Source organism: Thamnophis sirtalis, unplaced genomic scaffold (assembly GCF_051295495.1).
Source record: "Thamnophis sirtalis isolate CommonGarterSnake01/CBP01778 unplaced genomic scaffold, rThaSir2_p1.2 scaffold_4, whole genome shotgun sequence".
Taxonomy (NCBI): Eukaryota; Metazoa; Chordata; class Lepidosauria; order Squamata; family Natricidae; genus Thamnophis; species Thamnophis sirtalis.
The window spans coordinates 83,657,927-83,670,973 of NW_028261384.1; the positions used below are offsets into that span (position 1 = coordinate 83,657,927).

A 13,047-nucleotide genomic window follows, 5' to 3' on the forward strand; every position below is an offset into this window, starting at 1 on the left:
TTCATTATGTGGTACTGCTTTATTTTACAGGGATTTTAGTCATTTTTGTTAACTATTTTAAATGTACATGACTTTTTGGCAATATTGTCATGCTCATCTAATCTCAGTAATTGAACTCCAATTCTTGGAGGATGCCCCTTTGAAGTATGGTGACTTTTGAGTATTTGTAGTGTACATCATCTTTATTTTATCCAATATGATTGAAAATGAAACTAATAGGAAAACTAAAATGTTTTTTGTTTGAGACAAATAATGTATTAATGAAAATATGTCTATGCATGCATAAACATAAATGTTAAAGATTCATAATCCAATACAATATTTAGCAGTAACTTAAAATAAGAAATGATGTCAATACTTTTTAACAGAAATTATTCCAAAAGGACAGAAAAGTAAAGAAATCAAAATCCATATGATGTTGGAAACAGACTATCACACCTTTTCAAAATATTTGATTTCGTATTCCAGAATGATGCCATTGGGTCGATCTGGTTCCTGCCAGGAGAATGAAATGCTATTTTTGGTGACTTTCCCTTTTTTCACATTCGTGATTGGAGATGGTGCTGTCATATGAAACAAAAGAAGAAATCAAAAAGAAAATCAAAACTATTGTTTGATCAAATGGGAAATAAAAGCAATTATTTTGAAAAGTTTTAAAAACTTGTAAACCTGGATCATCTTTCTGTTGTAGATTGTTTCTTATTTCTGAGCAAAAATAACTGTAAGTTAAGAGTTGGATAACTATCATCACTTACAGGAGACTTAATAATTCCCACTCTTAACTAAAGTGTGGTTGGTTTCCTAATAAGAGCAACTTTTGTAGATCAGATCTAGGTCAATTCTCTGTCTCTGCCCACCAAGACCAATTTAAATTCCAGTAATTTTATTAATCAAAACTGAGGGTGAGTAGCTTTCAAAGAATCAAATAATTTAAGAAATGAATTTTACTATTTTAGGTAGCAGCTATACATTTTTTATTACAGGGTTTCTTTATTCCTTTTAGTGATAGTGAGTTTAGAGGGCATGAGGTAATCAGAAAATATCATTACAAGAAAAATCTGAAATTTCCGGTCTTGGGTTCTTTAAAATGCGTGTTCTATGGCCATGGTGGTGAACCTATGGAAAGCGTGCCAGAGGTGGTATGCAGAGCCCTCTCTGTAGGCATGCATGCCATTGCCCCAGCCGAGCTCCATCGTGTTTCTCCATCGCATTTCCAGGAAACAAAAGGTTGTGGGACTAAAAAAAAATCACTCAATTAATTCCAACTTCTTGCGAAAGAAAAAGATCTCATGAAGTTGGAATTGGTTGAGTGAACTCTTTCATATTTGAACATATTCAAAGCTATGAAGTACCACGTTTTCCATAATGTAAAAGTTTTTGCGTACATTTCAAGTTTGCACACTTCCACTTATCACTCCTTTGCTCATCTTTCAAATCGTGAGGAAATGGAAGTTCATTTTTTAAATGCAATGGGGTAACTTGAGAAACTGGAATTAAGGAAACTCATAGCATCTTCAAATGAAGATGACCAAACTGGTATCTGTAATAGCATTTTTAGAAAATGAATGTATCTTGCAAAAAAAAATGTGAACAATACGAAACTGTGATTTCTCATTAAATCTAAATCAGACGCTATATCAAATATTTTTGCCATAATTTTAATAACTGATTCTTAAGTATGACAAGATACAAAGTATTTATTCTAGTAGAAGAAAAGAAATAATTGATAGATTTTAATTTAATGGTTTTTATTAAACATAATTTCAGTTGACTTTTCTACAGTTGATTTTGTTATTAATTTTATTTATTTATTTATTTAATTTATATGCCACTCACCTCCCAAATAATGTGATCCCTAATTCCTATTTTGTAGAAGTGAAACAGTTTTAGAAAAGTATGATACAGAATACAACAGCTAAAGCAAAAGAGTAGAATGAAAAACCTTGGATGTGACAAGGATCAACAAATTAACATTGTTATTAAAGGTTTAATAATCTTGATTTTAGCTATATTTGATCATTAAAAGTCTATGGTTCTTTCCAAGCTTTTTAACTATCATGTGGTTTTGTTTTCACTAATCTAAATTTTTAATGATCTAAATTGCTTACATGTTTAGTGGAGATAATGCTGGATGTAGAAAATGGAATGACATTAAAAGGAAAGAGTAACTATACACCTTGAGTACTTCAGAAGGGTAGAAATTATACCCTTTTGCCATCTTTCTAAAAAGACATGTTATATACTATAACTGCAAGATAAGGACCAATTAAGTAAGTACAATTGATTTTTGTGGTTTTGGTATGCAATGATAGCTACTTTGCATCTCCTATACATTTAAATTACAAAATTCTGAATAAAATCTAAACCTTTTAGCTTTCCTTGTCAAACAAAATGTAATACAATCTTTGCAGTCAAACAAAGTCTGCAACCATTCCATTTAAAAGCATGAAATGGAAGCCATGCAACCTGATCACAGGAAAAAAATATAGCTATGAAAGTTACATTTTAAAGGTCATTGGTTCTTACATGGACAATATTCCATGAATTAAAGGAACTAAAAAAACCAAATTAATGAACTAATTTTCTTGAATTATGTACTTGATATATTTCCTTTTCTTCAACAGGGTTCTAGAATAACATGCAAAATATTAAAATTGCACTTCACATATTAAAATCAGTATAATAAAACAAGAACATTAAATCATCACAATAGAAAGGAGTAGCATCATTGATGAAATTAAAAAATATATAAGAATAGTATAGAAGCTTAAAAGGATTAAAACACTTTAAGCACCTTCATCTATTATTGAAAGATCTCACTCGCCATCTTCAGGCTGGATTTTGGGCTTAAAAAGTGTTCGGAGCTGTGGTCTTTCTATAAATCTTGATGGGGGTGTGAAGTGCTGGCTTTGTTTCAGTAAGGGGAATGATTGGTCGTGTGGTTGTATGATGATTGGTAGATTGCTGCTGATTGGTGCTGGCTGTGTATCTGTTGGTTTCGTGTTGACAGACAGTCTGAAGATGGCGAATGAGACCTCGCAGAAACATTACCAAGACAATCTCAATCTTACATGGGAAAAGACCAGAATACAACAAGACCAGCATACCTACACCCGTGAAAATCTACGAAAACACACACACACACACACACACACACACACAGTATACATACAGTATATACATATATACTATATATGTATGTATGTATGTATGTATGCATATATGCATGTATGCATGCATGTATGCGTGTATGTGTGTATACACACACAAACACAAACACACGCACATACATACAATTAATGTCCCACATTAAGATGCTATCGCTGAGTAAATCTTTGCCTCTTGTGTCAGTTATAATTTCTCCAATTATAGCAGGAGCAATCTCTGTTGAAAACGTTAATATACAGGCAGCCATTTAAAAAGCTCAGCAGTCCTTTGGCTATTACAGTGCTTATTTAAAGTTTAAAAGTTTATGCTAAATTGAGTCTGGAAATGAGCTATGAGTCAATGTAGTCAATAAAATAAAAACATAACATTAGTGTTTGCATCACCACTGCATTTTGAATTAGCTTCAATTTCTAGTTTAGCATTGCATTGCAACACAAAACACAAACAAGTCTCTTATAGCATTTTTAATAACTAAATAGAGAAGTACAGGCTTGACAACACAATATAGTGGATTCACAGTTGGCTCAAAGATTGCACTCAAAAAATAGCTATAAATGTATCAAATCTACTAGAGAGACATCTCCAGTGGGTTGCCACTAGGCTTTGCTCTGGGCCTAGTGCTCTGGGCCTAGTGATAAGGATGAGATATTAGAATGCTTATCAAACTTGCAGGGAATGCCTAGCATGGAGAATATTTCTAAGAATACACACAAACACACACACACACACACACACACACACACACAACTACGCACACACTCTAATATTTCTAAGAATACACACACACACACACACACACACACACACACACCCTCAATCAGACTAAAATAATGTGTGGCAACAAATGGGCATTGGCTTACCTGAGACGCCCTTTCTCAGGACAGGGGGAGACAGCATCCATGCATTGGTAATACTCATACACTCACCAGTAGGACTGAGTCTGATATCTTTAAAACATGCCTTCTCCTTCAGCCATACCCAGCTTTTTGACGAAGACGATAACAGACTGACATGTGAAACTCTAAATTGAACAATGCAATCTCTCCAACTGAAACCAGACCGGGCAAATGAAAAGAACATTAGGACGGGCTAGATGCTGTCTTCACCTGTCATAAGAAAGGGTGTCTCAGATAAGTCAACGCCCATTCTCCATGGTTGGTGGAGACAGCATCCATGGGACATACCAAAGCTGTCCCCTCATGATGGGTGGGATGAAGATGACTGGGCCGGATGAAGCCGAATCTCTGCAACCCATTGTAGCATTCACCTTCCAAATATAACCTCGGTTCACGCATACTGATCAATTTTGTAATGCCGAATGAAGGGAGAAGGTGAAGTCTATGTGGAAGCTCTGCACATCTCCTCCAGAGAGGCCTTGGTAGCTGAGGCCACTGAAATCGCTGTGCTTCGTGTGGAATGGGCAGTGATATGAGCTGGAGGATTCTGTGATTGCACAGAATAAGCTTTTGTGATACATGCCTGGATCCAGCGTCCCAGGGTTGTTGATGAGGCTTTGCATCCTAACGACTCTGGACGGAAAGCGGTAAATAACGCTTCCGTACATCGGAAAGGGGAGGTTTGCCTGGGCGCCTGGATGGTCTCAATGACTGCTGGGGACAGACCCTTCGATGTCATGGTGCACTGCTCAGCTGCCAAGCAGTCAATTTGAAGCAAGGTACCTTCCCGTTGTCCCTGCTGGCGAAGAGATTGACTATGGTTTGGCCAAAGCGTCTGACCAGTGATCGGAACAAGTGAGGATGGAGAGCCCATTCCGATTGGTACAGGTGAGTTCGACTGAGCCAATTAGCTGTGGTGTTGGCTTTGTCGGAGATGTGTTCGGCCCGGATTGATAATAGATTTATCTCTGCCCAGCAACCCAGGTGAATGGTTTCCTGCATTAGAAGCTTGGATCGTGTCCCCCCATGGCGATTCACATGGGCCTTGGCAGTGATATTGTCCGTTAGGACTACGACATGCCTGTTGACAACCACTTCCTGTAGGTGGAGGAGGCCCACTGAATTGCTCGAAGCTCTAACCAATCAATGGTGCGGCGCTGTTCCATCTGAGACCAAAGTCCCTGGGCCTCTTCTGATCTCAGGTGTGCACCCCACCCTGACAGCCTGGCCTCGGTGGTGATCGTGACCCTTGGGGGTTCTCGGAATAATGATCCTCATTGTAGAACTGTAGAATCCCACCACACTAGGGATTTTAGGACTTCTGGGGGAATGCGAATCAACTTGGTCGAGGAACTGGTGTCATCTATATGATGCGGCAGCAGGAGCCATTGTAGAGGCCTGCTGTGGAGTCTGGCCCATGGGATGATGGTGAAGCAAGACACTATTTTGCCCAGGAGCTGAGATCAGCTCAGCTGGGCTCGATGATGTGCTCTGACCTACCTGTCTAGGTCTCGAAAACTGATCTGATGTTCCCTGGAAAGACCCTGCATTGGACTGTATCTATGACTTCCCCTGGATGGAGCAGCCGTGTTGTTGGTGTCATATGGCTCTTCCCCAAGTTGATAGAGAAGCCATATTCCCTCAGGTTCTGGAGTGTTACCTCCAGATTTCGCGAGCCTATCTGGCGGACCTGGACAACAGGAGGATGTCATCCAGGTAGCACAAGATTCTGATTGGGTGGGTTCTCAGATGAGCTGCGATTGTCGACAGGATCTTGGTAAATACCTCTGGGCTGAGGATAAGCCAAAGAGGAGAGCCTGATAAGGAAGATGTCTTCCCCGATAGCAGAACCGCAGGAACTGCTGGTGGTTCGGGTGAATTGAGACATGGAGGTGGGCCTCTGTAAGATCCACCGAGGTCAGGTAGGGCATCTCTCCAGGTGCCCTCCAAGATTATCAGGAGAGAGTGCATCTTGAACTGTCAGTAGACAATGTGACAGTTCAAGACTTTCAGGTCCAGAATTGTTCTCCAACCCCCTGAGGCCTTGGGGACAATGAACAGAAAGGATGATTGGAACCTGTTCCTCTATATGGTTGCTTAGGCTGATAACGCTGTCCTCCCTTGCCTGACCTGTCCTGATGCTGACCCTGTCTATTGGAATAGTGGTGAGCTGAACAGGAGAACCCATATCCCCCATCCCCGCCTCAAAAGGGCGGCCTATGCTGGTAGGGAGAGGACCTAGGTTCTGACTTGTGAAAATCTGACTCAAGAGCAGTATATGTGAGAAGGATTTGGGTGTACTAGTGAATCAGAAGCTCAATATGCCACAACAGCTGCAAAGTCAACACCTTCTTGAGGTGCATTAAAATGTTTGTACAGTCCATATCGCAGGAAGTACTATGCCTATATGTGCTATCCCGCCTTAGCCAGCCTTAATATCAAGTATTGCATTCAGTTCTGTACACTAGTTTTTTTTAAAAAAATAAAATAAACTAGAACAGGTCCAGAAAATAGCTACCAAAATCATGAAAGGACTCAAAGTGAAGTCATATGAATAACAATTGAAATGTTTAACTTGAAGAAGAGAAGGTTGAAAGATATACATAGCTTTTTCAAAAATATCAGTAGAGGATACATTACAGATTTATTCTCACTTGCTCCAGTGGCTCTAATGGCAGGAAACAGAATTGCCTCAAACTGTAAGATGGACGACAAATAAATTAAATCAAAATAAATAAATAAAACAATAAACAATGTAAATATATATATTAGACATTAGGAAATAAGAAGTAAGAGTTCTCCATCAATTATCATATAGGATGGTTTCTTATTGTAACTAGAGGTTTTCAAACAGAGGATAGTCATCAATTGGGAATAGTGTAATAAGAAACTGGTTCAGTTCCAATGCCTGCTTCTGCAAACTAATATAAATTAAAACATGAATATAGGCTAATATCTGTATTCTTCTGACTTTTACAATGTAAGTTAAAGTATTACAGAATGTCTATGAAAATGTACATATTTGGAATAAAGTGAAGAAAGTGCATAGGAGTGATGAGCATAAGATGTATATTAATTTTGGGTGAGCTTTTTAAAACAATCATGATGGGGTTTGATAAAGAAATGGAATGGAGAAATGATAAACTGAGCCAAATAAGAATTAAGATATTTGTCCGCTGGTATGAATAGAAAGGTAGAACATGGAGTAACAGGCTTGGAAGGAATCTTGAAGTCTTCTAGTCCAACCTCCTGCTAAAAGAGGAGATCCTATACCATCCTGGACAAATGATTGTTCTATCTCTTCTTGAAAACCTCTAGTGATTGAACATCTACAACTTGTGGAGGCAAGCGGTTTCATTGATCAATTGTTCTTACTCTCAGGAAATTTGTTCTTAATTTTAGGTTGGATCTTTCTTTGATAATCTTTCACCTTGTTCTTGTTCTATTCCAGTCTTCAGTTGTTTCTTCCCTTACATAGACATACACAATGGGCCAAATATGTCTGCCATAAAGTGTACAGTTTAAGATCAGACCCAAATTGTAGAATGTCATTTGAAATTAACTGTAATATCACCCACTCCTGCCACAGCTCTTGCTTGGGCAAGGTTTGGCTTTATTTTCCTCCTATGGCTGGTGGCAGAGGGGAAGGCCAGCTCCTCAACTCCAGCAATGCTGTGTGCCAAGTCCCAATCTGGAACTCTCCATACCTGGGGGTGGTGGCAGTGGTGGTGGGCACAGTCTGTTGTTTTCATTGGCGAGAGGGGAGTTTTAGTATGCGGTTTGAGTGTGCTGGTGGCTGGTGCTGAGGCTTCCCCGAACTCCCGCGGAGTTTTAGCACGCAGCGTGGGCATACTGGTAGCTGGGTGCCCTGGAACTCCCACAGAGTTTTAGTGCGCAACTTGGGCATGTTGCAGCTGGTGGCAGCGGCGGGGCATCCATGAACTCTCTGGGAGTTTGGCTAAGATATGGTTCATATTCAAACTATCTTGCAAATGTTATTTAATGTAAGTCAGGTATCACCCGTCTGTTTTTTGCTCAATTTACCCCCACAGCCCCCAGGAGCACTCTATAAGCTTCCTAAAGCAGTGGTGGGCAACCTTTTTGGCGTGGTGTGTCAAAAATCGGCAAAAAATCGAGCATAACTCGCGTTGTGTGTCACTTCGACAAAAACATAATTTTGCGCAATTTATAGTTTAAACTACAAAAATATATAATTGCAATATAATTGTATTTAATAAACCAAAAACAAATTATTTAACATAGCTGCTTAGTAACTTCTTTGTTCATCAGTCGATTTCGTATGTTGCCCTTGATATTATTATCAGTATCACTTACCAACGGTCCTGCTTAGCAACCAAAATGTTGGCTCAGAAACTCTGGCATTGAAGCGTGCAAGTCTTAAAGCTGTCAAGTTACAAGAACCTTGCACCCCTAACCCTTTAGGAAAAAAACCCCAGGGGTCTTCAAACCTGACAGCTTTAAGCCTTGTGGACTTCAACTCTTCAACTAAAAGAGAGACTGATAAATATTAAAAAAAATAAAACCAAAAAGCAGCTACTGCAGTGGCTTAGAATTTTACTCAATTACTGTTGAGCCCATGGAAAGTTCTGCAGCCCCAGGAGCAAAGGAAGGGGGACGGAGAGAGAGAGATTGGCTGTTTGGGGTGCTTGAAACCACCTGGCCCTCCCCAAAGGAAACCCTCATTTGCAGGATGAGCCTCGACTGGCTCTGCCCAGCGGGGTTACCCCAAGCGCCATTGGGCAGCGACGGATGCTTATCCTTTTTCCTTCGGCTGCTTCAGCTGGGACTTCAGACACCCCAAGGGAGGGACTTTATCGGGCCTCCCCCTCCCCACCCTTTGAATGAAGGTGTGATATGGCTCCTCCATCCCTGCTCTTTAACCCAGCCAGAATTACAGGAAGGCTGCCCCCGTTCTGCTTTCCGGGGTGGATCTTAGCCGAGGGACACCAAGACCCCAGAATGGGTGGGGGGTGGGGGAAGAGCTTCTTGACGGAGGCCACGATCGACTTTTGGAAGTTGTGTTTTCGTAAAATAAGATTAACCTTTGGATGTGTTTGTTCCGCTCGGCCAGCGGCGTTTTCTCCCACTTAATCCTGGCGGATCCTGATATCTGAGCTGGAAAACTGCAACCCCCCGGAAATGATGACGCCCCGCTGAGTAGCTGGGACTTGCAGAAAAAGGCTGCAGAGAGAGAAGCGTTCGATCCGTAATCCGTCTGTGGGGGGCGCTGGGGACAGGCCGGGCCCCTTCTTCCCACCTCTATCCCCCCCACTCTTGAGGGACAAGCCCTTTCCCCTGTCCCAACGGTGGAATTTGAGGCTACCTCTGCTTTCCCTCTCCCTCCCTCAGTTGTGCAGCAGCGGCAGCGGCAGCTCTCAGCCTGGGCGGCAGCGTCACAAAGGCTGTGGAAGGAGGGGGAGGAGGAGGGAACCAAAGAGAGATTTTACCGAGTCTGCGCCCCACAGCCAGGACCGTCCTGGCGCCTCAAGCCGCGTTTCTTCCTGCAAAGCCCTTCTGGCGTCAAGCGGAACTCTCGGGTTGCCCGAATGGCTTTGCAGGAAGAAACGCGGCTTGAGGCACAAGGACGATCCTGGCTGTGGGGCGCAGACCCGGTAAAAGCCTCTCTTTGGTTGGTTCCCTCCTCCTCCTCCTCCTCCTTCCACAGCCTGCGTGACGCTGCCGCCCAGGCTGAGAGCTGCCACTGAAACAAGTTTGGGGAGCATGTGCGTGTCACCCGAAATGGCTACGCGTGTCAGCACTGACACGCGTGTCATAGGTTCGCCATCACTGACCTTGAATCTGCTGCATACGACTGGAACTCAATCAGCTACTGTAGCGTATAATTGTATTGATGACATATACTATATACTGGTTTGAAATCTAACTTTAGATTGCTAGGAAGGAGTCAGTCTTCTAGACAACTTTTTCAGAAATGCTACCCTTATAAGCTGTGGATAGCCAGGGCAGGTAGACAGTTTTAAAACACGAATGAGTCATTTGTGGAATAGATTTTCATAATTAAAAAAACTCAGTCTAAAGGGAGAATAACTAGAAGAGAGGCAAATCATAACTCATTAGACAATATTTCACCATAGCTACAGAATGGCCAACCTCAATATTTCAAAATTGCTTAAGAACCATATGTGTTGTAGCAATGAATCAATTGAGAATTTTAACTTCCAAAATACTGTGTACTTCCAAAATTGTGTTTGACTTATCCGTGGATGGGTTTATCAAGAAATATACAGATTTTTCTGAAGTACTCATATACAATCGCAGATAAGCTGACCCACAAATTTTTAACCAAAATACTATGAAAAATGTGCCACTTGCAGATAAGTCAGTTGCAAAGGTTTAAAATGGAATCTGGTTCTGGAAAACAATATTTATTGATACAAAATGTGAAGTCCTAAAATTCATTAGAATATATTGAAAAACATGTTAAACTTTTGAGGTATGGCTTATCTATGGGTGGCACACTTTCATGGTATTCTTAAGAAATGTTTACAGAAGTCAATATTCACAGAATCATAGAATCATAAGACTGGAAGAGACACCTTGTAGATTTTGTAATCCAACTCCCTGCCCAGTGCAGAAGTCATTGCTCCATCCTGAATAAATGATTGTGCAATCTTTTCTTAAAAATCTTCAGCGATGGAACACTCACAACGTCAGAAGGCAAATTGTTCTATTGATTAATTATTCTATCAGAAAATTTCTTATTAGTTACAGGTTGGATCATCCTCTGATGTGTTCCATCCATTGCTTCTTGTCCCATCCCCCGATGCTTTGGCTAATAAATTAATTCCCCTCTTCACTGTGACAGACATTCAGTTCTATTTATGCTAGTTCTACCATCAGCATTGGAGTAGGGCTAATAAAAACTGACCTTACTCAAATAGTGGCAACATCCACATTCAATTTGATTTGGATAGTTCAGGAAAAAGCCTTTATTAGCTGGGTCAAGTACTAATCTAAATACAGAAGGTTTTGCTTCTTTTTTATTAGTAAAACAAAAGGATATAAAAGTGAAGTTGTCAGCCAGGGACTATAAAGTGAAGGTTCAAATCTCTCTCTACAGATAGTGGAGTTCCGAGCAATTTTTCTCACTCATTCTCATTTGAATATTCTTCGCAACATTGCTATTATGAGAACCCTCTTAAATCTCCACAGTTGTAGTATAATTTTTAATTAAAATCTATGAAAAATAACTTGTACAGCTTTGACTGTGTACAGATCATGATTTAAGAATCTATTTTTGAAAGATTGCTGACCAAAACATATTAATATTGCAGCAACAGAAATAAAACACTATAAAAGAAAAACAATCCAAATTAAGAACTAATCTACAAACTAGATTTATTCTGGTCATTATTGTCTAGTATATCATTATTTATTCTAGTTATTATTGTTATCATATAATAACCAGTAATTAATAATAATTAAGGAACACAGTGGTTCATGTCATTAGGTCTCTAGTCAGAAGTTAGCAAGCCTACGTTCGAGATCCGAGTGATGCTGCATAGCAGGGTTGAGCTCCTGTCATTCACTCCAGCTCCTTGACAGGGATATGAAAGAATCACACAGGTATGGTGATGTCGCCAGCTAATCCTTTGAACTTGGAAGCACTTTAAACAATGCCTCTAACAGGATGGGATTAATGAATGGGATGGGGTTATTAATAAATAATAAAGTGATATTAATTTTAATTTCACAAATTCAAGAGAAGATGATTAAAGCAGATATGACTTTCTATTGTTGATTTCCTAATGCCAATGTTTCTCTCTTTTCCCACAATGATGTAATATACATATATACAGTATATAGCATTTTTCAGTACATTTGGAATTAGTTACAGGAAGAGATAGAAAAAGTGAAGACTATTTTAACTTTTTAAAAATACATTTATGAATGGGTTTATTAATTGGCTATCTGAAAATATATCAACAAGAATCAGCGTAAGATAACCAGTAGATTGTTTAAACTTCAAAGATATAACATACCTTTATCAACACATAAATACATAATCTGTTTTCCTGAAAATAAGATCTCCCCGGATAATAAGTCAAATCCGGCTTTTGATCACATATGCTAAAATAAGCTCTCCCCAAAAAATAAACCTTCCCTGAAAATATTGCAACATAGCAACAGCCATGAGGTGACCACGCTTGCTGCCTCCTGCACCTCAAAAATAATAAGATCTCCACGAAAATAAGGCCAAGTAGTTATTTCGGGGGTCAAAAGAAAACCCCGTCTTTTTTGGGGGAAAACATGGTATATGCTGAAATACATATGCATAATTGAAGTCCAAAAGGAGCAGAATAACTTTTTATTATCAATTCAAGTTCTTCCTTTAATGGGTATACATACTATATTTCTCTAGATTACTAAGCATTGTTTAAATCTTGGTAACCAACGAACAGAAACCAATTAACAACAGGTAATTATAAATAAAACTATAAAGTATTCATCTGATCCATAATTCATTGGTAACAGACATCCTACCATCTGGAGTGGGGATTAATGTGCAACTCAAGCATCGGATGTCTTGTGATGAAGACAAGGCATGCAAAAATGGATATCAATGTTGTAAATAATTTTCTGTGCTTTCTTATTTCTGATGTCTCTTATATATGAGTAATGTTGACATACAGAACATGTAAGCAATATAAACAATGCATTTATAATCTGGAAATTTTGATACTTTTAAATATTATAGAAAGTATTTTCATCAAGTCCATTATACAATAAATACACATTACCCTATGATTTGAGCCATTAGAAGGAGAGTGGGGACAAACAAGCAAACTCTCAGAAGTGATATACAGGTAGTCCTCAAGGTATGAATCTAATGGAGCTTGCCCATCATCAAATGAGTCAGACTTAATTTTACAAATTTTAAAAATCAAATTCATAAATTAATTGATTAATTGATTGCTGCCCTTGTTAAATGAATGTCTTG

The 13,047-nt window shown here is 39.4% G+C and overlaps 1 protein-coding gene across 11 annotated transcripts in view; it reads right to left on the bottom strand.

The window, feature by feature from the left end:
- EPHA5 (EPH receptor A5) overlaps positions 1 to 13,047 on the bottom strand; it is a 223,685-nt gene that overhangs the window by 54,784 nt on the left and 155,854 nt on the right. For 9 of the 11 annotated variants that reach the window (XM_014062024.2, XM_014062025.2, XM_087713222.1 and 6 more), the window contains one exon: positions 439 to 563. The exons of the other annotated variants lie outside the window; for them this stretch is intronic. In XM_014062024.2, coding sequence (XP_013917499.2) covers positions 439 to 563 — 125 coding nt within the window. The remainder of the gene's footprint in view (positions 1 to 438; positions 564 to 13,047) is intronic. 11 annotated transcript variants of the gene reach the window in all.